A 27991-nucleotide genomic window follows, 5' to 3' on the forward strand; every position below is an offset into this window, starting at 1 on the left:
AGGACCTCCAAGGTGATATTCTCTGAAATATTACCTGTGCCATGCGCAACTCAGGAAAGACAGGGGGAGATTAGAGAACTCAATGCATGGCTGAAGATCTGGTGTAAGAGGGAAGGATTTGGATTTCTAGAGCACTGGGCTGACTTTTCATTGGGGTGCAACCTATATGCTAGAAGTGGTCTGCACCTAAATGGAAGGGGGTCTGCTGTGATAGGGGAGAGATTTATGGGAAGGCTGGAGGAGTATTTAAATGATCACCACTCATAGATGATCACCGCTCACCGCGGATCACCGCCGACAAACACAGGGGAAAACAATGTCCTGACGTCAACATCCAGTAGGCCACGCCCAACGCATTTCGTCACCATAACGTCTTCCTTTGTCTCTGAGTGTGGCTACATTTATGGAGAGATGGTGGTATATGGAAAGGCTCATCCTGAGAATTTTGGCTGCAGAGTATTGCTCCTTGTATTGAGATATTGTCCATCACTGTGGAAGATTTTTTCTAATTGCCTGGATATGTGAATATTACTGCAAAAGATATAGCTACGGTGTGGATATTGTTTACTCATCGCTCCCAGAGCAAAAACGCTAGTGCTGGTCTATAATCTGATCAGCATTTAGCTCTGGTGAGTTTATCCAATTGATTTGGTGGTGGATCAATCACGGTGTTATGAGTTTCACAGATGAAAATTTGAGTTATTTATGGTGTTTGGACTTTCACAGATTTATTATGGACACTTTATTTTATGGTGATATTGTATTTTAGCGCATTCCTTTATATATATATTTAATACTAAAAGAATGCTTAATTTGATTCAGTATGTGGCGATCTACAAAATGCCTTCTCTTCTCCTTGCCCTGGATGCAGGGAAGGCATTTGATCAAGTACATTGGGAATATATTTCCCATACCCTGTGCCATTTTGGTCTGACGGGCTTAATACACTCAGCAACAATGTCACTGTACACATAACCTTCAGCAAAAATATTTATATTAGGGATGTTATCCAAAAGCGTCAATCTGACCAATGGGACTCATCCATTATCTCCAATGATATTTTCACTAGTTATTGAACCCTTTGCAGAATTAATAAGATCTGATCCTATGATAAAAGGTATAAAAATAGGAAAAAAAGAACATAAAATGTATTTGTTCACAGATAACATCATGTCACGATCAGACCCAGTGGTTTCCCTCCCTCTCAAATCTTCAGCGATTTGGTAGAGTATCTTATTACAAAATCAACCAAAACAAATGTTAAGTTTTACCCATGGGGATCCATGCCTCCTCTCTAAGATCTTACAAAAAAAACCCAAAACCCTACAGTACATCTGGGATGATCCTTATAACTCCTACTTAGGGATACGCCTTACCTATTCAGCTAACACATTATATAAAGTCAATTTCATCAATACAATGAATCAAATAGTTCAAAATATGCAATATATTAGTAAAATACAGCCTTCATTGATTCAAAGGATTGCAGCTTTTAAAATGGAAATTTTACCAAAACTCCTTTATCAATCTAGATCCCTGCCTTTTCCAATTCCATCAAAATTCTTTTTACAAATCAATTCAAAAATAAAACATTTTTTTGGCAAGGAAAAAAAAACAGAATTGCCTTCACTTTACTCATTACACCAAGATCTAAATAAGGCATGAAATATTGGTTCTTATCAGAAGAAAAATTATGGATTGCTATATAAAATGAGGTTACAAATGGACATGATCTCTTTGCATTGATAATAGCATATTTTCTTTAGCCAAGGATAATTACCTCTCCATTGTATTCTATCACCAGCTAACTCCTGGCACAGAGATATTCACTAATCAAAACAAAAGCTATTGAATATTTAAAACTGTGGATATTCCTCTGCAAGTGTATGCACATGGCATCCCTAAAATATCAGTTGATAATTGGATACAACAAGGTTATCATTTTCTTTCACATATCCCACCCCCTATTTCTATTGTGGATAAATGCATAATACCCCAGATAACTAAATTTAACAAATCACATATTAACAGATTTAGAATCCCCCCAAAAGTTTAGGAATTTTTTGCAACCTTTATTAGATTCAAAGAAAAGGGAATTTCTTTTTTTTATGCATGGTTAACGGATGTTATTATTAATGAAAAAGCTCTTCAGTGGTGAAATGGCATGCAGAACCTGGCAATTGCTTCTCTTAGAAACAATGGCAACAGGCTATACATTATAACAATAAACCATCTGCATGTACTGGACATTAGGAAAATGCTAAAAAAATTTAAACAGATGGTATCTAACCCCTATAGATCGTCTAAGATATTCCCTTCTTGTAACTCTACTTGTTAGAGACGCGAATGTCAAATAGGTACCCTATTTCATATATTTTGGAGTTGTAGAAATATTCCGAGTTTCTGGAAATCTGTTTCAACTTTCTAGCATCCCTTACCCTGCTCACACCAGCAATAGCACTTTTAAGTTTAAATATAGAGACATACCCAACACAATTTAGAACTATTGTAATACAAATACTCATTGCTGCTAGACTAACAATTTCGAGTCTATGGAAGTCCAATATTACACCCAATCTATACAAAGTTATAAATAGACTTAAAACCAAGAGTAGTTTTGAATTCACGCTTGCATATTAAAAGTACAAACATCACAAAAGTAAACTATTATGGTAAATATGTACAAATAACAGTGGGGTAAGTGAGCGCAGAAAGTAATGAAAAAGGCACAATGAAGCAGCTGGCATACAAGGTAAATCTCAACACCTTAAAACTCAAAATCACATGCAGACAGGGTATGCAGCGCTAAACAAAAATTGAATGTAGAGAACTAAGTTCCCAGTAGTTCCGTATAAATGAATTTATGATGCTGGTAGCCAGTTCAGATTCCAAATGTGATAGTAGAACCAAACCAGTTAGAGTAAAAAAATGTTCATAACAGCAAGGCATCAATATGCAATCCTGAAGAAACCAACAAAATAATGCGCTTACCACAAGGGCATACAAACAAGGCGTTGTATGCATATACTCTGGTGTATCGTCAGTGGGCAGAAGAGCCTGGTTCACATTGCAGACAGCATCCGGTCACTAGGAGGAGATATCAGCACACACTCTGGGATCCCATCCAGCTCATTAGATAGGTCCAACGGCGTCCAGCCTCCCAGTATATACTTCTCCTATGGTGGTCCACCTTTCATGACTCACAAATGAATGAGTCATAAAGCAAAAACGATATGATGGTGAAGTATGTCTTTATTAGAAATTTCCAAAAAAGAAGGTATATAACTCACATGAGCAAATAGCCAGGTCAGGTGTCAACCTCCCTGGTGATCTAGGGCTCCCTGGTGTGTAATGGCGTCAGCTGGGCGAGTCCCCTAACATGTTTCGAGCTGAACACGCTCGTTATCAAAGGGGTGACTCATAACCCGGGACGCCTGCTAAAATAAACGTGATCGCGCATGCGCATTCAGCACCGCACGCCACTACGAGCCAGCGCGCATGCGCTGATGACGTCACCCGCCGACCACGACGGCACCTAATGCGCATGCGCGGGAACGTCAACCGCTGTGTATATAAAGAGAACTAACACAGCTCCATTCACTAGTATAGAGCTGGGAGACAAACAGGAAGTTCATTGGGTACAATACATCATATTAACCCCATACAACCCCAAGAGCTTCATTTTGTTGTAGCCCATCTGCTCATTATATATAGGATACCCTGCATTGCTCAACTCAATTAAAAACAAATAAAACAGTATATGTACATGAAATTAGCAATGCAGCATAATCAGCTACCAATCACCATGCACAACTCATTACTAGTACAAATGCGGAAAATTCATAAATAGATAAAATATGTACAATAGTTATATGTAGATTCACATGTTCCTTAAGATCACATAAAATATTGCAAAAAATCTAAAAGGACCTAAATCTGTTGAGATAATAAAAATTTAAAATTATTTAAAAACTAAATATAAACCAACCCCATCTTATTCAAAATCAAAAATATGGCACATAGGAATAGATAAATATTAGTATGTCAATATATCAAAAATATATTTAAAATTATATATAACACACTAAAAGACGGGACTCTATATTTGATAAAAATAATAAAACCCCAATATTTTTTTAAAAATATAATGGATAATCAAAAAAGAGTATATACATAGTACAGTTAACTATTGTCAATGAAACAATTAATGTCTAGTTCCACATTGAGGCCCTGGGGTTGCAAAGATCTGAGTTCCACTATCCATTTAGTCTCAAGTTGAGACACCGCTCTCCGCTTATGCCCACCCCTCCAACGTTGCGCAATCCTATCGATTGCAGTGAATCTCAAAGTTGAGGGATCCATAGCGTGATGATCTCTGAAATGCCTAGACAATGAATGGTCTTTGAATCCTTTCTTGATATTGTTATAATGTTCTCTAAGACGATCCCTCAAACGCCTCGTTGTTCTACCTACATATTGGTAATTGCAAGAGCATTGTAGGAGATACACAGTATGTGTTGTATTACATGTAATCATTGGGTTAATTGTATATTTCTTTCCAGTGACACTAGATTCAATATCTTTCACTCTAGTTTTGTGTATACCATTGAACCTACAAGCCACACACCTATTACAAGGATAGAAACCCTTCAGCCCAAATGCTGAGGACATGCTTGTAGGTGGGTCCACAACGTTAGGGGCTATAGAGAGTCTTAGTGGGGGTGCTTTTCTAAACGTAATTTCAGGCTGCTCAGGAAGAGCTTCCCCCAACACTGGGTCACCTTTCAAGATAGGCCAATTTTTTCTAATAATCTTAGAAACCTCCTTGTACTGAATCGAAAAGTTTGTGATAAACGGGCAAAATTTCTCAGGTCTCACCGTTTTTTCCATAGTGAGCAGCCCTGTCCTGTCAAGAAGCCCCACTTCCTGAATAATCCGATCCAGATTTTTCGATTCATAACCTTTTTCAATGAATCTGGTTCTAAGCACTCCCACCTGATCGTGATAATCCGATATATTAGTGCAGTTCCTTCTAAGTCTCAGAAACTGGCCCCTTGGAATATTATTCAACCAAGTGGGATGATGGCAACTATCTATAGGAATGTACCCATTCCTGTCTGTACTTTTAAAGTGTGTTTTTGTTACAATGTTTTCTCCATTATTTACCAGGACCAAATCTAAAAAATTAATCTCTTTAAAATCATAATTAAAAGATAATAAAATATTAAGGTCATTATTATTGAGGGTAATAAAAAATTTTTTAAGAGAAAACTCATCACCCTGCCATAGGAGAAACACGTCATCTATATATCTCCGATAAAACAAGAGGGAGGGCCACTCACGGGAATAAATTACATCCTCCTCCCACCTGGCCATAAACAAATTGGCCAGGCTGGGGGCAAATTTTGCCCCCATAGCAACACCAGTGACCTGCAGATAATATGCATTGCTGAACCAAAAATAGTTTCTACGCATGGCAAAATCCAGCAGATGAAGAATGAATTCCTGTTGTAAACTAGGAACATCAGATGCTGTATTTAAATAAAACCGTGCTGCCTCCATTCCATCCCTATGTTTAATACTACTATACAGAGATGAAACATCTGCTGTCACTAGATAGGTTTCCTTATTCACCTTAAATTCTGCCAGATCCATTAACACCTGTTTGGTATCCCGCAAATAAGCTGGCGTCGATATAGCTAAAGGCTGTAAAAAGAAGTCAAAATACTCGCCTATACGGGAATTCAGTGATCCGATGCCACTTATTATTGGCCGACCTGGAGGACACTGGGGATTTTTATGAATTTTTGGGAGGCAATAAAACACTGGAAGACGCGGGGCTGCTGGACATAAATATGATTTTTCTTTTTTATTAATAATGCCTGATTCAAAACCCTTAGTTATAATGTTCTTTAATTCCCTTTTATAGGGAATTAGTGGGTTATTAGGGAGAAGATGATATGTCTCCCTATCATTTAATAGAAGGAAGGCCTGGTTCATATAGTCCCCCTTATCCATAATAACAACCCCTCCTCCCTTGTCAGCTGGCCTAATGACAAGATCTTTATTTGCTAGCAGGGATTTAATCCCGTCATTTATTGAGCGTTGATTACGTAATTTCTTAACTTCCATTTTGTCCAAATCCTTTAATGTTAAATTCTTAAAAGCATTAATATGGGAATGTGCCAAGGGGTTAAAAAGGGATGCGTTTTTTAATTTAGAAGATTTAAAATCACTATTTGTATGGACCTGAATGTCCCTAGTAGGGGGCAAATTCAGGAAATATCTCTTAAGAGATAATCTACGCACAAATTTGTTTATATCCACATACGTGTTAAATTTATCCAGCTTCCTCTTAGGGGCAAACTTCAGTCCCTTGTTCAATAAGTTAAGTTCATTATCGGTCAGCACTGCTTTACTTAAATTAAATATACCCTTAGCTGTTACATCTTTCTTTTTTTGTGGTCTGTTAACTCTCTTTCCTCCTCTCCTTCCTCTGCACGTATACTTCTTTTGCGATTTCGGCCATCCTCTAAAAAATGGTTAGACTGAGGATTACGAGGAGTTGATGCCATATTTGGCCGAGTATTAAAATTGGGAGGCAAGTTGTGTGATGGATTGTAAGCATTATGATTACCATTATTAATCCACCCCTTATTATTTGGAGGAACATTACGATTGTAGGGTACATTGTAATCACCACGTTTAGGTGATTTACCACGTGAATAATAGGAATTTCTAATACTATAATTCTGATCATGCTGGTACTTATCCTGTGGGTCCCTCCAAGATACTCTCCGTTGACTATTATTAGAGACAGGATGATATTGAGGTCTATAGTTAGAGTGGTAATCCAAAGGGTGTGATCTGATATCCCTATTGAACATGTCTTCATTTTCATATTCATAAAGATTATCAAATCTATTATGTATAGGGACATTATATTCTACCCTTGACTGCTCTCGTTTATTCGGTTTTACAGATGGGGCTAGAGGTCTGAAAACCTTAGGATTCATATTATGGGCAGGTGTATGCTTAAAACCAGTGTTCATATTGTTTGCCAAACTATGGCTAGTTGGATTCTCAGTTCCCTCGTTATCAGATTTCTGCCACCTAAAAACAATATTGTCTTTATAGTCGGCCAAATCTCTATTGTATTTCTTCTTTTTCTTACTCCTTTGTTCTTTTTCAGTTTTCTCCAGAAGGTTTTTTAACCTATTAGATTCAAGTGTATATCCCTCACATTGCATATAAGGTACCAATTTCTCCCGTGTTTTGCTAATCTCATTATCAAGATATGCCAACTTTTTCTTTTTCCGTATCACTAAAAATTTTAATAAATCTAGGCCCATATTATTAAAAAAGGTAAACCATTCTACTTCGCAGTTGATATCTCCATTTTCTGGAGGAATATCCCACCTTAAAGACCTGGGTACCATATTTTCCTTGATATATTTTTCAAGGAAACTGATATCCCAAATGGTTCTAATTTCTGAAGTTACATGATTAGTTAAATGGAGGAAGATCCCATGAAGGTCATCCTCAGGTGTATCCTGAATAAAAACGTCATCAGTGATAGCTGTTCTTAAAGCTCTTAGCTCAAAAATATCCATGACAAATAAATTGCTGCTCAACTCAAAAAAGAGATGGTAAAACGTACAAATAACAGTGGGGTAAGTGAGCGCAGAAAGTAATGAAAAAGGCACAATGCAGCAGCTGGCATACAAGATAAATCTCAACACCTTAAAACTCAAAATCACATGCAGACAGGGTATGCAGCGCTAAACAAAAATTGAATGTAGAGAACTAAGTTCCCAGTAGTTCCGTATAAATGAAGTTATGATGCTGGTAGCCAGTTCAGATTCCAAATGTGATAGTAGAACCAAACCAGTTAGAGTAAAAAAATGTTCATAACAGCAAGGCATCAATATGCAATCCTGAAGAAACCAACAAAATAATGCGCTTACCACAAGGGCATACAAACAAGGCGTTGTATGCATATACGCTGGTGTATCGTCAGTGGGCAGAAGAGCCTGGTTCACATTGCAGACAGCATCCGGTCACTAGGAGGAGATATCAGCACACACTCTGGGATCCCATCCAGCTCATTAGATAGGTCCAACGGCGTCCAGCCTCCCAGTATATACTTCTCCTATGGTGGTCCACCTTTCATGACTCACAAATGAATGAGTCATAAAGCAAAAACGATATGATGGTGAAGTATGTCTTTATTAGAAATTTCCAAAAAAGAAGGTATATAACTCACATGAGCAAATAGCCAGGTCAGGTGTCAACCTCCCTGGTGATCTAGGGCTCCCTGGTGTGTAATGGCGTCAGCTGGGCGAGTCCCCTAACATGTTTCGAGCTGAACACGCTCGTTATCAAAGGGGTGACTCATAACCCGGGACGCCTGCTAAAATAAACGTGATCGCGCATGCGCATTCAGCACCGCACGCCACTACGAGCCAGCGTGCATGCGCCGATGACGTCACCCGCCGACCACGACGGCACCTAATGCGCATGCGCGGGAACGTCAACCGCTGTGTATATAAAGAGAACTAACACAGCTCCATTCACTAGTATAGAGCTGGGAGACAAACAGGAAGTTCATTGGGTACAATACATCATATTAACCCCATACAACCCCAAGAGCTTCATTTTGTTGTAGCCCATCTGCTCATTATATATAGGATACCCTGCATTGCTCAACTCAATTAAAAACAAATAAAACAGTATATGTACATGAAATTAGCAATGCAGCATAATCAGCTACCAATCACCATGCACAACTCATTACTAGTACAAATGCGGAAAATTCATAAATAGATAAAATATGTACAATAGTTATATGTAGATATACTCATTACACCAAGATCTAAATAAGGCATGAAATATTGGTTCTTATCAGAAGAAAAATTATGGATTGCTATATAAAATGAGGTTACAAATGGACATGATCTCTTTGCATTGATAATAGCATATTTTCTTTAGCCAAGGATAATTACCTCTCCATTGTATTCTATCACCAGCTAACTCCTGGCACAGAGATATTCACTAATCAAAACAAAAGCTATTGAATATTTAAAACTGTGGATATTCCTCTGCAAGTGTATGCACATGGCATCCCTAAAATATCAGTTGATAATTGGATACAACAAGGTTATCATTTTCTTTCACATATCCCACCCCCTATTTCTATTGTGGATAAATGCATAATACCCCAGATAACTAAATTTAACAAATCACATATTAACAGATTTAGAATCCCCCCAAAAGTTTAGGAATTTTTTGCAACCTTTATTAGATTCAAAGAAAAGGGAATTTCTTTTTTTTATGCATGGTTAACGGATGTTATTATTAATGAAAAAGCTCTTCAGTGGTGAAATGGCATGCAGAACCTGGCAATTGCTTCTCTTAGAAACAATGGCAACAGGCTATACATTATAACAATAAACCATCTGCATGTACTGGACATTAGGAAAATGCTAAAAAAATTTAAACAGATGGTATCTAACCCCTATAGATCGTCTAAGATATTCCCTTCTTGTAACTCTACTTGTTAGAGACGCGAATGTCAAATAGGTACCCTATTTCATATATTTTGGAGTTGTAGAAATATTCCGAGTTTCTGGAAATCTGTTTCAACTTTCTAGCATCCCTTACCCTGCTCACACCAGCAATAGCACTTTTAAGTTTAAATATAGAGACATACCCAACACAATTTAGAACTATTGTAATACAAATACTCATTGCTGCTAGACTAACAATTTCGAGTCTATGGAAGTCCAATATTACACCCAATCTATACAAAGTTATAAATAGACTTAAAACCAAGAGTAGTTTTGAATTCACGCTTGCATATTAAAAGTACAAACATCACAAAAGTAAACTATTATGGTAAATATGGACTTCTCATCCGAAAGCTTCTAGACAACTTAAAGAGCTTTGCAAAATATGATATATTTGAGTTTTCATTCTTGCTCAGCTTTGATGGATGAATCCTCTACCAATTAGGACACCTTCATTAATAGTGTGAAGTTATTTATTTTATTTTTCTATTGTTTTTTGCAATGATGGATACACCTGTTACAGTGTGAGCCCAATCAGGGTATCGGGTATTCACATTATACTATGGTTATTTTATTTTTCTACTCAAACTGACATGACAAAATGTTTTACTGTTTTGGAATGTTTGTTGCTACTTTTTTGTTTGTTTAAAAAAAATACTCAATAAAAATCTGTTGATTAAAAAAAGTCAGGCCACCAACTTGGCTATACTGTCTTTTAGGGTTGTGTAAATCTCAAGACAGAAATGCAAATCCTTTGGCAGATAAAACAACTCCCATATATTGTATGTATTACAACTGTGTATTTAGCTGTTTGTCTGGAGTTCAACTTTAACTTTCTTTACTTTCCTAAGGATTTACAAAGTATTTATTTTACTAGTTCATTTTCATTGATGGTTTTCTCCTCATTAGCATAGTACTAAATGATTAATTTATTCATGTTAGGAAACAATCTCTGACCCAATGGGGTTGATTCAGTAAAACTGGAGAGTACAGTACAGCTGTGCACGGTAAGCAATCAGCTTCTAACTTCAGCTTGTTCAACTAAGCTGTGACAAAGAAAACGAAGATAATCAGTCTCTGTGCACAGCTGCACCTGATTTTGCTCCAGTTTTAGTAAACAAACCTCTATATGTCGTGGTGCTAAAAAAGTTGTATCATAATATTATATTATTTTTTTTGTAGGTGATTGAAACTGATGATGACTTTGTTGACTTGCCTCGGGGCTACAACTACTTGGTAGATTTCTCAGACCTTTCTTTTCCTACTGAAAGACCAAACCGTGACCATCCTTATGAAGAAGTAAGCTTTTAGTTATCTCTCTTCCATGATATCCTAAATAAACCTATATAGTGTGTATAGAAAAATACAAGGCCCCCTAAGTTAGGGCTCTTTCACACAGAGCTTAAAAAATGCTGCTTTTGCAGGTGTTGAGCATTTTTTTCAGCCTGTAAAAGCACCTCTATGTAAGCTCACGTGGCCATGCACACATAGGCGTTTGCAAGCAGAAAAAAAAACAAATGCATGTTCATGAGAGGAGCTGAAGAGCAGAAAAAATGTGAAAGCACGTCTAAACATGTGTAAACGGACATAAACACTAGACACCTCTACCTTAGAACAAAGCCCTCCAGTGGTGTTCTTATCTTTGCTGACAGGGCTTCCATTTTTACCCAGTTCTTTGTTCTGGGTTTGAGAGCTGCGGCAGCTTGATGGTCGAACCGCGATAACGTCACTCCTGCCACGACACAGTACTCTGAAGGAATGGCACAGGTATGCCGTTCCTTCAGAATGCATGTGCTGGCTGCCAAAATAATAAATATTCCCATAAACGGTGCACGTTTAGGGGATATTAATATTACCTACAGGTAAGCTTTATTATAAGCTTACCTGTAGTTAAAAAATGACAAAGCGGACTTTACTACCGTTTTTAAAGTATAGTGCTCCACCTTTGTTGAAAAAAAACAATCCCCTGTGGTTATCTATATAAGGATCTATGCAAGGATTTTACCAAACTTTGCAGCAGAGTCTTACCTTTTTCTGTTGTGAAGAAAAAGCTCTTCCACTATATCCCTGCAAGATTCCTGAATGGAAGGGTCTGCACTCATTATAACCATCTGGTGCACTTTCAGTGTTCCAGTAAGGAAATCTGCAGTGTTTGCATCTCTTTAGAAGTAATTACCCATACAGAGCATCTTACTAAAATTAAATTACTATTGCAGAGGATACCTAAAATGCTCATACAAAAAAAAAATGACATTTGTAAGGATGTTCTGTACATCAACTGTGTATAGGATGCCTACAGGTTGTCATATTGCATTGAATATTGCAGTGAATTACAGCAGCTAATTTTTAATAACATTAAATTGCAAAATGGCTTGCGTGCCAGTTTTAAAGACTTAGGCTTTATTTATTTATTTTCAAATTCATCTTTAAGCAGCTAGCTAGAATTCTATTCTCAGTCACTAAGTTTAGTAAATGTACAGTGCTCAGCATAAATGAGTACACCCCTTTTTGAAAAGTAAGATTTTAATCACTCAATCTCAATGAACACAAACAATTTCTAAAATTTTGACACAACTGAGATTTATAGAGCATGTGTTTAGCTCATTACATGAAAGTAAGGTTAATAATATAACTTACATTACAAAATCTTCAGTTTCACTCAAATTAGTTGATGTAAAAATGAATACACCCCACAACAAAAGCTACTCCATCTAGTGTTTTGTATGACCTCCATGATTTTCTAAGGACAGCAACAAGTCTTCTAGGCATGGAATGAACAAGTTGGCGACATATTGCAACATCAATCTTTTTCCATTCTTCAAGAATGACATAAAAGACCTCTTTTAGAGCCTGGATGCTGGATGGAGAGTGATGCTAAACTTTTCTCTTCAGAATTCCCCATAGGTGGTCAATTGGGTTCAGATCAGGAGACATACTTGGCCACTAAATCACTTTCACCCTGTTCTTCAGAAAACAGTGGCCTTAGATGTGTGTTTTAGATCATTGTTATGTTGGAAAAGTGCACAACAACCAAGGACACGGAGTTATGGTAGCATCTTCTGTTTTAATATAGAGCAGTACATCCGTGAATTCATGATACCATCAATTAAATGCAGCTTCCCGACATCAGCAGCACTCATCCAGCCCCACAGAAGGACACTTCCACCATCATGTTTCATTGTAGGCACCATGCATTTTTCTTTGTTCTCCTTACGTTTTGTGATGCCATACAGTTTTGGAGCCATCAGTTCCAAAAACATTTATCTTGGTCTCATCACTCCAGAGTACAGAGTCCCAGTAGTTTTCTTTTTATGCATGAGCCCTGGCAAATTCTAGGCAGGCTTTTTTGTGCATGGGCTTTAGGAGAGGCGTCCTTCGTGGATGACACCCATGCATGCCATTCCTCTGCAGTGTATGCCGTATTGTGTCATGGGAAACAATCACCCCAGTTTGGCTTTCTACTTCTTTAGATAACTGCAGTGAATTTGCATGCCAATTTTCTTCAACCCTTCTCATCAGAAGACACATCTGTCAATGTGTTAACATCCATGGAACATCTATGTGAGATGGTTGCAGTTCCATCTTTGTTACATTTTTGTATCACTTTTGCTACAGTATTCTGACTGATAAGTAAAGCTTTGCTGATCTTTTTGTAGCCTACACCTTTCTTGTGTAATGAAATTATTTTCTATATCTCAGGCCTTGTGACATTTCTCTTCCATGTGGTGCCATTGCTGACAGCATGCAATGGGAAGGGGTTTTCTTTGCTAAGTAACGCCTACGACTTTCATTGAGGTGTATTCATTTTTGCAACATGGTCTTGAATTAATTTGTTAGGAAATACTTTTTTGTGTGTGCAAATCAATGGCCTGCATTTGTGGGAATACTTTGTAGTATAGTGTCCCATAGAAAATGTTGATTCTGAAAGGAAAGTAAAGATGGGGTGTACTCATTTATGCTGAACACTGTAGATCTGATCTGGCTTAGTTTAAATGCATTTTGCATTTCAGCTTTGCTCTCTGCATTGTCTTATTGATTAAGCTTGTTAACAAGAGTCGAGCTACAGTTGCAAGAAAAAGTATGTGAACCCCTTGGGATTACGTGGAGTTTTGCATGAATTGGGCATAAAATGTGCTCTGAACGTCATCTAAGTCACAACAATAGAAGAACACAGTCTGCTGAACATAATACTACACAAACATTAGATGTTGCCATGGTTTAATTGCACATAACATGTAAACATTCACAGTGCAGGGAGGAAAAAGTATGTGAACCTTTGGATTTAATAACTGGTTGACCCTCCTTTGGCAGCAATAACCTCAACCAAACGTTTCCTGTAGTTGCAGATCAGACCTGCACAACGATCTGGAGTCATTTTGGACCACTCCTCTTCACAAAACTGTTTCAGTGTAGCAATATTCTTGGGATGTCTGGTGTGAATCGCTCTCTTAAGGTCATGCCACAGCATTTCAATCGGGTTGAGGTCAGGACTCTGACTGGGCCACTCCAGAAGGCGTATTCTGTGCTGTTGCAGCCATTGTTTTGTTGAATTACTTGTATGCTTTGGGTCATTGTCCTGTTGCATCACCCATCCTCTGCGGAGCTTCAGTTGGCGGACAGATGGTCGTACGTTTTCCTGCAAAATGTCTTGAAAAACTCTGGAATTCATTTTCCCATCAATGACAACAATCCGTCCAGACCCTGAGGCAGCAAAGCAGCCCCAAACCATGATGCTCCCTCCGCCATGTTTCACAGTGGGGATGAGGTTTTGATGTTGGTGTGCTGTGCCTTTTTTTCTCCACACATAGTGTTGTGTGTTCTTCCCAAACAACTCAATCTTGGTTTCATCTGTCCACAGTATATTTTGCCAGTAGTGCTGTGGAACATCCAGGTGCTCTTTTGCAAACTTCAAACGTGCTGCAATATTCTTTTTGGACAGCAATGGCTTCCTCCGTGGTGTCCTCCCATGTACTCCATTCTTGTTTAATGTTTCCCTTATTGTAGATGTGTCAACAAAAATGTTAGCATGTGCCAGAGATTTCTGTAGGTCTTTAGCTGACACTCTGGGATTCTTCTTTACCTCATGCAGCATTCTGCGCTGTGCTCTTGCAGTCATTTTTACAGGACAACCACGCCTAGGGAGAGTAGCAACAGTGCTAAACTTTCTCCATTTGTAGACAGTCTGTCTTACCGTGGACACATGAATATCAAGGCTTTTGGAGATACTTTTGTAACCCTTTCCAGCTTCATGCAAGTCAACAATTCTTGATCGTAGGTCTTCTGAGAGCTCTTTTCTGCGAGGCATGGTTCACATCAGACAGTGCTTCTTGAAACCAGTAAACCCAAAACAGGTGTGTGTTTTTTAAGGGCAGGACAGCTGTCAGCAACACATCCAATATCATCACACTGATTGGAGTCAAGGTTGGCTCACTCCTGGCTCCAATTAGCTCTGGGAGACGTCATTAAGCTAGGGCCTCACATACTTTTTCCTCCCTGCACTGTGAATGTTTACATGTTATGTGCAATTAAACCATGGCAACATCTAATGTTTGTGTAGTATTATGTTCAGCAGACTGTGTTCTTCTATTGTTGTGACTTAGATGATGTTCAGAGCACATTTTATGCCCAATTCATGCAAAACTCCACGTAATCCCAAGGGGTTCACATACTTTTTCTTGCAACTGTATATAATTATGTTGTTTAGTTCCAGATGCTTTCAGATATTCAGTCCCAAGTTCTGTATCACAACTCATCTCAGTTGCACATAACATACAAAAAAAGAAAGATGTCACACACTAGATTAGTTATTGTTATAAAGTTTTTAATCCATACTCAACAAAAACAGTCCACCTAAAGCTCTACTCCTGAAATGTTTTGCTTAAAGTGTTACTAAACCAACAACAGTAAAATCAGTCTGTATATGCAGTAAAGCATGCTTGTTATACTCACTGTGGAACCTAAAGGGTTAATCTTTCGCAGTGTGTAAAAAGAATGTCTGATCCTGTCTTCTCTGCTCCTCACTTTCTTCCAGTACCCCCTAAACATCTCCTGATAGAACAGAGCTTTGGAGTCACTCTACACATGCTCAGTTTGGTGTGTATTGCTAGAGAGGTTTTTTTTTTCTTGGGAGGGTGCATTTGATCAGCACAGGGCCAATCAGCACTGTCTAGACAGAGGTCAGGGGTCCTGCATCCTCCTAGAGGAGAATGAAAACTCCTCCTACATGCTTTAACCAGTGCTCTGCTGGACACTGATAGAAGTCACAAGACTGTTCCAACCGTTGATGAGAAAAGGTACTTAGCAGTTTATATTTACTAAAATCATTGCACTTCCATGTTCTGTGTACTGCAGGTGACCAGATATGATGAATGCAGGGTCCTGGGATTTAGTAACACTTTAAAGAAGAATTCCACTGTGACCAATGTAACTCTGCATATACCATACCTGTGGGATCCCTCTAGAAGCTGAAAATCACTGAAGTGATCTCCAATAGCTTCTGTTTCCCGTGCTGAGTGGCTGCCCTGCTGCATTCTGAACACAGGAGGCCAGCCACTTGGCATGGGTACCATTCAGAGAATGCTTTTGTAGCACCCACCTAGTTAGCTAGGGGGAGCTAGAATCTGATTGTCAGAGAGGAGGGCTGAGTAGCAGCCTGGGTGGGATATTCAGGAGATTATATTTGGGTCAGTGCAGAGAGGCTTTGCAGGCCAGCCCCTCTGGAATTTCTTCCTGCTCGAGAGCTTTGGAGGAAGGAGGAGTGGCTGGCTTGTACTATTGAGGGACCCTGGCCAATCCCCAACAGCAGGCTTGGAAAGGGACCAGGACAACCCGTAAGGGTCGGAGAGCCTGCTCAGAGGCAGGAGAAGGAGGGAGGAAATGGACAAGAGAGGTTGAAGTGCAGGAGCCTGGGAGGGAGCCTAGGCTGGAAGGGGCTCACCTCCAGGAATGGAGCTGTGAACTTCACTGGCCCCCTGAGAGGACCACCTGGCAGCAGGGAAGGAGCGGCCCAGCTTGAAGGCCTGGTAGCAGCCACCAACCCAACAGCAGCACAAGAGAGTGAGTACTGGGCCAGAATAGGGGAGAGAGCATTTAGGTGGAAACCTAACTCACTCTGCAGCTGGGACTATTGCCCTTCTAGTAGCAACTACTTGATCCCCAGTCCAGAGATTCCTCTACACAGCTGGATTAAGGAGCATCCGGGGTTGAAGATGTACATTGGGAGATGCTGGCTAGCTCTCCAGAAAATGATTTTTGTTCATAGGACTTTAGTTTCAGGAAGTTTTGTCCTCAGTTGCCATTCCCATATACCCCTTACCCTATCAAAAATTCTAACCCCTAATAAAACTTCAAACAAAGCTCAAGGACTGGTGTCTGTCTCCTGGTACAAGTCTGAATGGAAGATGCATGTTGTCTGACTGTGCAGGACTATAGGGAGACCCAAATATTCAGTGACCCCTTCGAGGGTAGTGCTACACTTTGTATGTTCTCAATAAATGCAAAGCATTCTCTGATTGGACAAGGTAGACAGCGGGATGTCATCGCCCCATCTCTCCAAATCATCCAATCAGAGAATGATTTGCACTCCTGTGCCAAGCTGCCAACCTCATGTGTTCAGAAAGCAGCAGGGCAGTTGCTCAGCACGAAATGTCTGTGTATATGTCTCCTTTCAGACTTGCCGGTTATCGGCAGTACTTTCCTCATGCTGTCACAGTATTTACAAGGTGATCAGCTGTGATTAGATACAGCTGATCATGTGGTAAAAGGTTGATGTGATTGGCCCTTTACCATGTCATGTGATCAGCTGTGTCCAAATGACACAGCGATCACAGAGAGCTCCGCAACCAGAACTGGACGACTGTGCTGTAGCCGTCATTTGGCAATACCGTGATCAGGAAGTGGTTAAACGTGGTAGGGATAAATATAGGTTTGTCCTCAGGCAGAACTGGTAAAAAAAAAAAACTTGTTTAAAAAAGTAAACTTCATAATCTGCTTTTTTACCATCAGACTTTTATATTTCGGAGCTTTTCTGTATTTTTCCACCAACAACCTCATACTTAAAACATAATGCATGAAGCACAATGGGCCTCTTTCTGAATTTTTTTAACCTCTTTATGACTGTGCACCACATATAAGTGGCGTCCAGGAAGTGGGCTTTAATGCTAGGCACTGCATATACAGTATGTGTTCTTGTGTTTGTGCTGGAAGCACGCACAATTGTTTCCTCTCAGCACTGAGACTGGATTGTTGATGACAACGCCAGGTCTCTACTAGTGATCAGTACTCTGGGGCAACTGGATCTGGATCACATGATTGCTGTGATTGCCTCTGATTGGCTATTACAGCTATGACTCACTCTGTAGCCCTTCCATGTGTTATCTGTCCTCTGTGAAGAGGAAAAACAACAAACAATAAATAAAGATTAACTAGTTCAATGTTTTACCTGGCTTCGTGAGTACAGGTGTCAGTGTTAGTAGCAGCATAAATGTCAGTTCGTGGCAGTGTAAATGTTAGTTAGTGACAGTGTGTGTAAATCTGTCATAAGGAAGAAAAAAAACATTTATACGGTATGTGGTGTCAGTGCAAATGTTAGTATTAGTGTGTTTAGGTAGGACAAAAAAAGTACTATTGTTTCTTGGCCGTACTAGAGATAAGAAACAATTAGGTAGTATATCAGGCTGTACAGTGCATCTAGAAAGTATTCACAGCACTTAATGTTTGAAACATTTTGCTATGTTACAACCTTATTCCAAAATGGATTAAATTCATTTTTTTTCCTCAGCATTTTACAAACAGTACCCCATAATGACAACGTGAAAGAAGTTTGTTTTGAAATCTTTGCAATTTATTACAAATAAAAAATGAAAAAAACACATGTACATAAGTTTTCACAGCCTTTGCCATGACACTCAGCATTGAGCTCTGGTGCATTCTGTTCCCACTGATCATCCTTGAGATGTTTCCACAACTTGATTGGAGTTCACCTGTGGGAAATTCAGTTGGACATGATTAAGAAAGGCATAAACCTTTCTATATAAGGTCCACAGTTAACAGTGCATGTCAGAGCACAAACCAAGCCATGAAGTCCAAGGAATTGTCAGTAGACAGGATTCTATCAAGCCACAGATCTTGGGAATGGTACAAAAAAAATTTTGCAGCATTGAAGGTCCCAATGAGCACAGTGGCATCATCCATAAATGGCAGAACCACCAGGAATTTTCCTAGAGCGGGCCACCTGGCCAAAATGAGCAATCAAAAGAGAAGGGCCTTAGACAGAGAGGGAACCAAGCACCCGATGGTCACTCTGAAAGAGTTCCATTGTTTCTCTATAGAGAGAGAAGAACCATCCAGAAGAACAACCATCTCTGCAGTACTCCACCAATCAGGCCTGTATGGTAGAGTGGCCAGACAGAAGCCACTCCTTAGTAAAAGGCAAATGGCAGCCTGTCTGGAGTTTGCGAAAAGGCACCTGATGGACTCTCAGACCATGAGAAACAAAACTCTCTGGTCTGATGAAACAAACATTGAACTCTTTGGCCTGAATGCCAAGCATCATGTCTGGAGGAAACCAGGCACCGCTCACCACCTGGCCAATACAATCCCTACAGTGAAGCATGGGGGTTGCAGCATCATGCTGTGGGGATGTTTTTCAGTAGCAGGAACTGGGAGACTAGTCAGGATTGAAGGTAAGATGAATGTACAGAGACATCCTTGATGAAACCCTGTTCCAGAGCGCTCTGGACCTTTAGACTGGGGCAACAGTTCATCTTTCAACAGGACAACGCTCCTAAGCACACAGCTCACATAACAAAGGACTGGCTACGGGCCAACTCTGTGAATGTCCTGGAGTGGCCCAGCCAGAGCCCAGACTTGAACCTGAGTGAACATCTCTGGAGAGATCTGAAAATGGATGTGCACCGATGCTCCCCATCCAACCTGATGGAGCTTGAGAGGTACTGCAAAGAAGAAATTGCCCAAAAATAGGTGTGCCAAGCTTGTAGCATCATACTCAAAACTATTCGAGGCTGTAATTTGTGCTAAAGGTGCTTCAACAAAGTATTGAGCAAACTAAGGCTGTGAATATTTATGTACATGTGGGTTTATTCATTTTTTATTTTTAATAAATCGCTAAGATTTAAAAACAAACTTCTTTCACGTTGTCTTTATGGGGTATTGTTTGTAGAATGTTGAGGAAAAAATGAATTCAATCCATTTTGGAATAAGGCTGTAACATAACAAAATATGGCAACATTTAAGCACTGTGAATAATTTCTGGATGCACGGTACATCATGATGCAAAAGGTACAATGTTGCTTACAAGCTACATATTTTACAGTAGTACATGGGTAGCATACATCTTTAACATATTCATAATTACATATTCAAAACTGCATACTATACACATATAATACATGACATGCATTTCCAGAGCATTATGGGTTAGCAATAAGGAACAAGCCACTACTCTAACTCAATAAATTAGGTGTGCTAATTGCAGCTTGAGGTATTGAGCTTTATATACAACAGGCTTTTTCTAAAAAGTGGTAAGGACCAAACAAAAATATGGGAAAGGCAACAAGGAGCTCTGCTTGTTAGCTGCCTGTGGAAATTATAATATTCATATGTAATATTTTTATTTACCAAATTTAAACAGAAATGTAACAGGAAAAGAAACCTTTTTAATGATATTTTTTTGCCCAGACCATAAATAATGTAGCACCCTCTTACATAGGTGCTAGAATTCGTTAGATTTAATGCTGGCTCATTGTGTTCAATGGAGCTGTGTGTATTTTTGTCAGGTAAATTTAGCTTGCCTTGCTGTAATCAGTGTGGCTGCAATTGACTAGTTAGGTCTGTTCAGTGTTCTCAGCAGCTGCCAGTCTGGTAACTCAGTAGAACCTTCTGGATTATAGGTTTGGGGCTATGCAGATGGCAGCATGAATATTTATACAGCCCTAGCCAATTCCAGGGAGCTGGGCCCTGATTGCATGCTGGGTAACTGTATATTCTCGGAGCACACTGAGCTCTGGGTCTTTTCCAGTAGGAGAGGAACACTGCCTGGAGGAAGGGCTGTGTGCTCCACTGGGTTATCTTGCCATGTGCTTGCTGTTCGAGAGGCTCATGTGGGTGACCTGAGAGCCTGGATGCTGAAGCTGCAGAGAGCTGACTGAGGAGCTGTCTGCAGAAGATCTAATCTGGTATCACTGGAGGCAACCAGCTGTCTGGAGTACAGACTACTAAGAGATCTTAGACTTTTTGGGCTGCTGCCAACCCACCCCTCGTGTGCTAGAGAGTCAGCTGTATATTTGCTAAAGAGGACATCGGCTAATGTCCCGAAGAGCTTAGTCTGCCTAGCTTTCTTGAAGGGGCTCTGCTGTTGTGTGCTCTAAAGAAAGAAGCCTGTGTGCTCTACTGATCTTGTTGCTCTAAAGAAGGAAGCCTGAGTGCTTTTAATGTTCTACTACAAGCCACGTCCAGAGTTCATTGTCCTGTACATAGTTTCTGTTTTTGGAGTATCCCACTCACTTCCCTCATCCCTATCTAAGTTCCCTAAAAACAACACCCCCTAGACCCGTTATTGAGGAAATGAGTGACTCTGTTCATGTGCTTGGCTGTGGGGCTATCCATTTGGGAAGAACCTGGGCAAACAAAAAAGAAAATATGTATCCAGCCACCTTTTGGTCCACTTTTTAGGATGAGTCATATAGTAGTGCCAGTGTTTTCACAGTATCATGGATCAGTTCTGCACCTCTGGCATGCAGTAAAATGTGTCTTCCAACTGTCTGTTTACACCACTGTCGGGTAATGGTAATATATATACTGTACATGTTCAGGTGTATTTTGTTGGAAATTCAACACAAATCGATCCAGGATTTGGACCAAATATTTAATATTTTTGCAGATTATAGACAACTTTCTGATTTTTCCAAGAATGTTTTCATAGAAGTATTTAAGCATTTATGGGGTTTTTTTTTATCACAGATAAGAAGTAGAGCTACTGTCATGAGACATGTTGTAAAAAATGGCCTACTCTGGGACGATTTATACATTGGATTTCAAACACGAATTCAGAGGGACCCAGACATCTACCATCATCAGTATGTTTCTGATTTCTTTTTTACAGATACTTTTACATTTACCCATGTACTTTGTGATTTGTATAAGAGATGTAACTAGAACCTTCTGGGCCACTGTGCAAAAAAATGTGAAGGGCCCCCCTGAACCCCAACCGGGGCCCTTCTCTCTGGGTCTAGGGTCCTTCCCAGTAATCCTGGAGCCCTTTGCTCCCATCACAGGGCCCTTTATTATGGTGCCACAGTGGGGTCCTTTCACAGCAGGCCCCCTTCCTGCCATCTTGCCCCCCCCAGGGTGGTGGAATACCGGGCCTGGTCACAAGTGCCACTGGTTTGTGTTATTGTTTTCAGGCCCTAAAATGTAGCTATACAAACTAAACAAAAATTATAAAAAAAAGCAAAATGCCTCTTGTACTCTAGGGTGTCTAGCTCCTGTGTGTTTAAACCTGGTGTTGTAGTGCTTCTCGGAGGAACAGGTGCAGCATCCATCCCCACTGCCTGCAGCATGCCAAAGTCTTTAACAATGATAATAGTACCGCTCAAAAGTGTGTCAGTCCGATCAGCTTGTGAATAGACTGGTGTAAAACAAACAGGATCAGCTTCTCAGGTTCTAGTAGGCTTCAACAAAATGGTGACTGTCTGCACACAGACACCGACTCCCTGTTGCATAAATGTGAATGAGATGGGTAAAAGATGGATTCAGCGCCTGTCCTCTACCTGTAGAGAAGCCCCTTTTTGGGGCTTAAGGATAGAGGCAATTGGCAGCAAGGACCTCTGGTGATTATATATACACTATATTGCCAAAAGTATTAGGACACCCCTGCAAATCATTGGATTCAGGTGTTCCAATCACCTCCATGGCCACAGGTGTATAAAGTCAAGCACCTAGGCATGCAGAGCGCTTCTACAAATACTTGTGAAAGATTGGATCGCTCTCAGGAGCTCAGTGAATTCAAGCATGGTACCGTGATAGGTTGCCACCTGTGCAATTAGTCCATCCGTGAAATTTTGTTGCTACTAAATATTTCACGGTCAACTCTTAGTGGTATTCTAGCAACTGGGAACAACAGCAACTCAGTCACGAAGTGATAGGCCACGTAAAATGACAGAGTGGGGTCAGTGCATGCTGAAGTGCACAGTGTGCAGAAGTCGCCAACTGTCTGCAGAATCAGTAGGTAGAGACCTCCAAACTTTGTGTGGCCTTCAGATTAGCACAACAACAGTGCATAGAGAGCTTCATGGAATGGGTTTCCATGGCAGAGCAGTTACATCCAAGCCTTACATCACCAAGTGCAATGCAAAGCATTGGATGCAGTGGAGACAGGTTCTCTGGAGTAACGAATCATGCTTCTCTGTCTGGCAATCCAATGGATGTGTCTGGGTTTGGCGGTTTCTAGGAGAACAGTACTTGCCTTACTGCATTGTGCCAAGTGTAAAGTTTGCTGGAGGGGGGGATTATGGTGTGGGATTCTTTTTCAGGGCTTAGGCTTGGCCCCTTAGTTGCAATATAAGGAACTTTTAAGGCATTAGCATACCTTATGCAGCAGACATTTTGTACAATTGAATGCTCCCAACTTTGTGGGAACAGTTTGGGGATGGCCCCTTCCTGTTCCAACATGACTGCGCACCAGTGCACAAAGCAAGACATGGGTGAGCGTGTCTGGCGTAGAGGAACTTGACTGGCCTGCACAAAGTCCTGACCTCCACTCAATAGAACACCTTTGGGGTGAATTAGAGCGGAGAATGCAAGCCAGGCCGTCTTGTCCGACACCAGTACCTGACCTCACAAATGCGTTTCTGGGAGAATGATCCAACATTCCCATAGACACACTCCTAAACCCTGTGGACAGCCTTCCCAGAAGAGTTGAAGCTGTTATAGCTGCACAAGGTGGTCCAACTCAATCATGAACCCTACGGACTAAGACTGGGATGCCATTAAAACTCATGTGCGTGTAAAGGCAGGCATCCCAATACTTTTGGAAATATAGTGTGAGTGTGTGTATATATATATATATATATATATATATATATATATATATATATATATATATATATAGTGAGGAACAGAAGTATTTGAACACCCTGCGATTTTGCAAGTTCTCCCACTTAGAAATCATGGAGGGGTCTGACATTCACATTGTAGGTGCATTCCCACTCTGAGAGACAGAATTTAAAAAAAAAATTCAGGAAATCACATTGTATGATTTTTAAAGAATTTATTTGTCTTGCACTGCTGAACATAAGTATTTGAACACCTAAGAAACAGCAAAAATTCTGGCTCTCAAAGACCTGTTACTGTGCCTTTAAAAAGTCCACCTCTACTCCACTCATTAATCTAACTTAGTAGCACCGTCTGAGCTCTTAAAGACACCTGTCCACCCCACAGTCAGTTAGACGCCAACTACTACCATGGGCAAGACCAAAGAGCTGTCAAAAGACACCAGAGACAAAATTGTGGACCTCCACAAGGCTGGAAAGGGCTACGGGGCTATTGCCAAGCAGCTTGGTGAAAATCGATCAACTGTTGGAGCAATTGATAGAAAATGGAAGAGGCTAAAGACGACTGTCAGTCTCCCTCGGACTGGGGCTCCATGCAAGATCTCACCTCATGGGCTATCACTGATGATCAGAAAGGTGAGGAATCAGCCCAGAACTACAAGGGAGGAGCTGGTCAATGACATGAAGAGAGCTGGGACCACAGTTTCAAAGGTCACTGTCGGTAGAACACTACGCCGTCATGGTTTCAAATCCTGCATTGCACGGAAGGTTCCCCTGCTCAAGTCATCACATGTCCCGGCCCGTCTAAAGTTTGCCAATGACCATCTTGATGATCCAGAGGAGGCATGGGAGAAAGCCATGTGGTCAGATGAGACCAAAGTAGAACTTTTCGGTCTAAACTTCACTCGTCGTGTTTGGAGGAAAAAGAAGGATGAGTTGCATCCCAAGAACACCATCCCTACTGTGAAGCATGGGGGTGGTAACATCATGCTTTGGGGGTGCTTTTCTGTGAAGGCGACAGGACGACTGCACTGTATTAAGGAGAGGATGAATTTATTTATTCATTTATTGTGAGATTTTGAGCAACAACCTCCTTCCCTTAGTCAGAGCATTGAAGATGGGTCGTGGCTGGGTCTTCCAACATGACAACGACCCGAAGCACACAGCCAGGATAACCAAGGAGTAGCTCCATAAGAAGCATATCAAGGTTCTGGAGTGGCCTAGCCAGTCTCCAGACATAAATCCAATAGAACATCTTTGGAGGGAGCTGAAACTCCGTGTTTCTCAGCGACAGCCCGAAACCTAACAGATCTAGAGTTGATCTGTGTGGAGGAGTGGGCCAAAATAAATCCTTGTTGCAGTGTGTGCAAACCTGGTCAAGAACTACAGGAAATGTTTGACCTCTGTAATTGCAAACTAAGGCTTCTGTACCAAATATTAACACTGATTTTCTCAGGTGTTCAAATTTTTATGTTCAGCACTGCAAGACAAATAAATTCTTTAAAAATCATACAATGTGATTTCCGGAATTTTTTTTTAAAAATTCTGTCTCTCAGAGTGGGAATGCACCTACAATGTGAATTTCAGACTCCTCCATGATTTCTAAGTGGGAGAACTTGCAAAATCGCAGGGTGTTCAAATACTGTTCCTCACTGTATATATAACGAAACAGTGAATTAAAGTTGTTGTGGTAGCATGATAGGTTGCTGCCTGTGCAATAAGTCCATCCGTGAAATTTCCTTGCTAAAACCTATAGGATGGGGATCCGTTCCCCATCCGTCAAGCAGATCATATTGGATGATAGTCGGGTGGAAACAGACAGGCGGTCCGTGTCCATCCAACTACCCCATAGAAGGCTGTGTCTGTGTCCACTCTGCAGCAGTGGAGCGGACACAGACCTTTCAAACACTTGCTCAGTGAGGATCAGCAGAGAGATCACCCACAGAGCAAGCAGATGTGCTTACGAGTCCACCCCGTCTGAATGGGGCCTAACGAATAGGTTTTTTTAGTGACTTGACAGCAGTCACAAATGTAATATTTTGTGGATTATTTGAAAAGTGTCTCCCATATCAGGCCTTTGCAACAATAATTTTAGAAAATTGGACCTTCTGTCAGTTTGTAGCAATATAAACATAAAGACTACATATAAATATTGCTTGAAGTATAGGTATACTTGTGAGTACCTGCAAGGATCATGTTTGTATATGTAATATATTTTATATTGGGGATTCTGCATTAACACCACTGATACCTATCTCTTCCAGATTCTGGAACTATTTTCAGATCAAGCTGCCTCTAACACCACCTGACTGGAATGCATTTTTGGAACAAGAGAAACAAAATGGAAATAATGCACAGAATTGCAGTCTAATGTAAACCATTACCAAAAAAAACATGTCACTACCTGCACTAGCTGCTGAAACTCACTCTAATCACAAATATGCCAATGAATGCCTATTGTTTTTAAGATAAGTGTGTATCAGGGAAAGAGGTATATAATGTATTTATATGATTTTAACATTAATTGTTTTGTACAATGTACTGAAAGAAGAAGTCAGTAGGCATAAAGGGAAGTCATAGTTTGTTTTTAGTGATCAGACTGTTTCTGATCATTATAATATTTAACTTAAAGTAATTTAAATGTGATTTATATAAAAAGTTTTATATTTACATGCAAGATGTATCATATTTATATAACTTAAAATAAAACCACTTTGTGTCGCGCTCCACTACATATACGCACAAATCAAATACATGCAAACCAATAGAGAATATTACATTATAAAATTTATGTCCTAATATAATTCCACAATGTGATAATCACAATCACACTAGTGTTGCGTGCATCTCTTCATACAAACTTCTTCCAAAGAAATCCTCAAAAAAACAGTCCGTAGTCCTATAGTGTCTTCTATAGTGTTTTACAAAAATTGATGAATAGTATCACACCAAATATATATGTATAAATTGTGCTCGTTCACCAGTTGTGCTCTCACCTGACGTATATGACCAAACCGTTAAGTGAGGTCACACAAGCTTGTGCCCCTTTATTGATCTCAGGTTTTTAGACAGATGGGTGAATCCCTGTATCTTAAATGGATGGATGGATGGATGAATGGAGTTTTCCCTTTTTTCCAGCAGGGGGTCTTGCTGTTATTAAGAGATCCTTTTCTTGGATGTGGATGGATGGATGGAGTTATCCCTCTTCCCACTAGGGGTCTCTTGGCTCCCTTCAGACTTTTTCCTCCATATATGTATATATCATGTAATTGAAAAGAAAATACTGTGCCTTATCCTCTTAAAAGATTTATTAGAAATATATAATGCACTCACATGTAAATCAAATAGAAATCGCCTTTAGTACAAGTTTGTTTAGTTTTCAATAAGTTTGCCACACTCCCATACACTTGCTGTGTGCTTTGCCTTTAAGCGTCGTGATGTCAGAGCCCCTCCCCTACGTGTTACGCCAACAGGTCACATGGCTTCATCAGGGGAATTGATTGGACAGCATGGCGCTCATTGACTTATATAGGAACTATGGGCGCCATTTTATTGTAGTCCGCATGGTGGCGGCCATAATTTTGGGGTCCAATATAGCTAGCTACGAACAAAGATGGAATGATTTCTCTGCAGGGTGTCAGATCCATCCAGCCATCATGATAGATCCTGCTCCCTGCATTAAACCTCCACTCCTATACTAATGATTTTGAGGCAATCATTAGATGCAATTAAATGTCAGTTGGGCAACTTATATTCACTTTTTGAACCATATAAATGTCATTAACCCTAATAAGGGTTTAACTATGCCCACACTATGCCTAGTATATGGAAAAGATGTCAAATGCTATCTGTTATATAATGTGCATCTAAAAACAATACTTTAATAAACATAAACTTAAATATAAACTTATTAGAATTAAAAAATATTAAAAATGATTAAAAATTTTTTTTGAAAAGTTGTGTATTTATTTTTATTAATATGAGAGGGAAGAACCCAGGGAAAGACCAGTAAAATTGGCTGCAGAGGAGGAAGAAGGCAACAACAGAAAAAGAAGAAGGTAGTAATAGAAGAGGGAATTTTCAATTTGAGCCGTATACCCCGTTAGACAAGGAGTTCAAATTTGCACCTATTCAGAGTCTAAATAAGTTTGACACTTTAATGAGCAAGGCTGATGTATCAGCGCTATACACAAATATTAACCACAAAAGAGCCATAGAAGCAGCAAAGCGGGCTTGAATAAATACTCCTAATAATTACCATTAAAACACTAGAAATTTGTTATTAAATGTTTTGTTTAAGTTTTGTTTAACTAATAACTACTTTTGGTATAAAGGTGAATTTTTTTTAAAACA

The 27991-nt window shown here is 39.8% G+C and overlaps 1 protein-coding gene across 1 annotated transcript in view; it reads left to right on the forward strand.

Annotated features, from left to right (window-relative positions):
• The window catches only part of LOC149458374 (cytidine monophosphate-N-acetylneuraminic acid hydroxylase-like), a 253892-nt gene extending 226298 nt beyond the window's left edge, over positions 1 to 27594 (forward strand). The window contains exons 12-14 of the mRNA XM_089682231.1: positions 10752 to 10868; positions 21549 to 21664; positions 25903 to 27594. Coding sequence (XP_089538357.1) covers positions 10752 to 10868; positions 21549 to 21664; positions 25903 to 26014 — 345 coding nt within the window. The 3' untranslated portion in view covers positions 26015 to 27594. The remainder of the gene's footprint in view (positions 1 to 10751; positions 10869 to 21548; positions 21665 to 25902) is intronic.
• Positions 27595 to 27991: the final 397 nt, after the last annotated feature.

Source organism: Staurois parvus, unplaced genomic scaffold (assembly GCF_062004578.1).
Source record: "Staurois parvus isolate SC_StPar_1 unplaced genomic scaffold, SC_StPar_1.0 ptg000287l, whole genome shotgun sequence".
Taxonomy (NCBI): Eukaryota; Metazoa; Chordata; class Amphibia; order Anura; family Ranidae; genus Staurois; species Staurois parvus.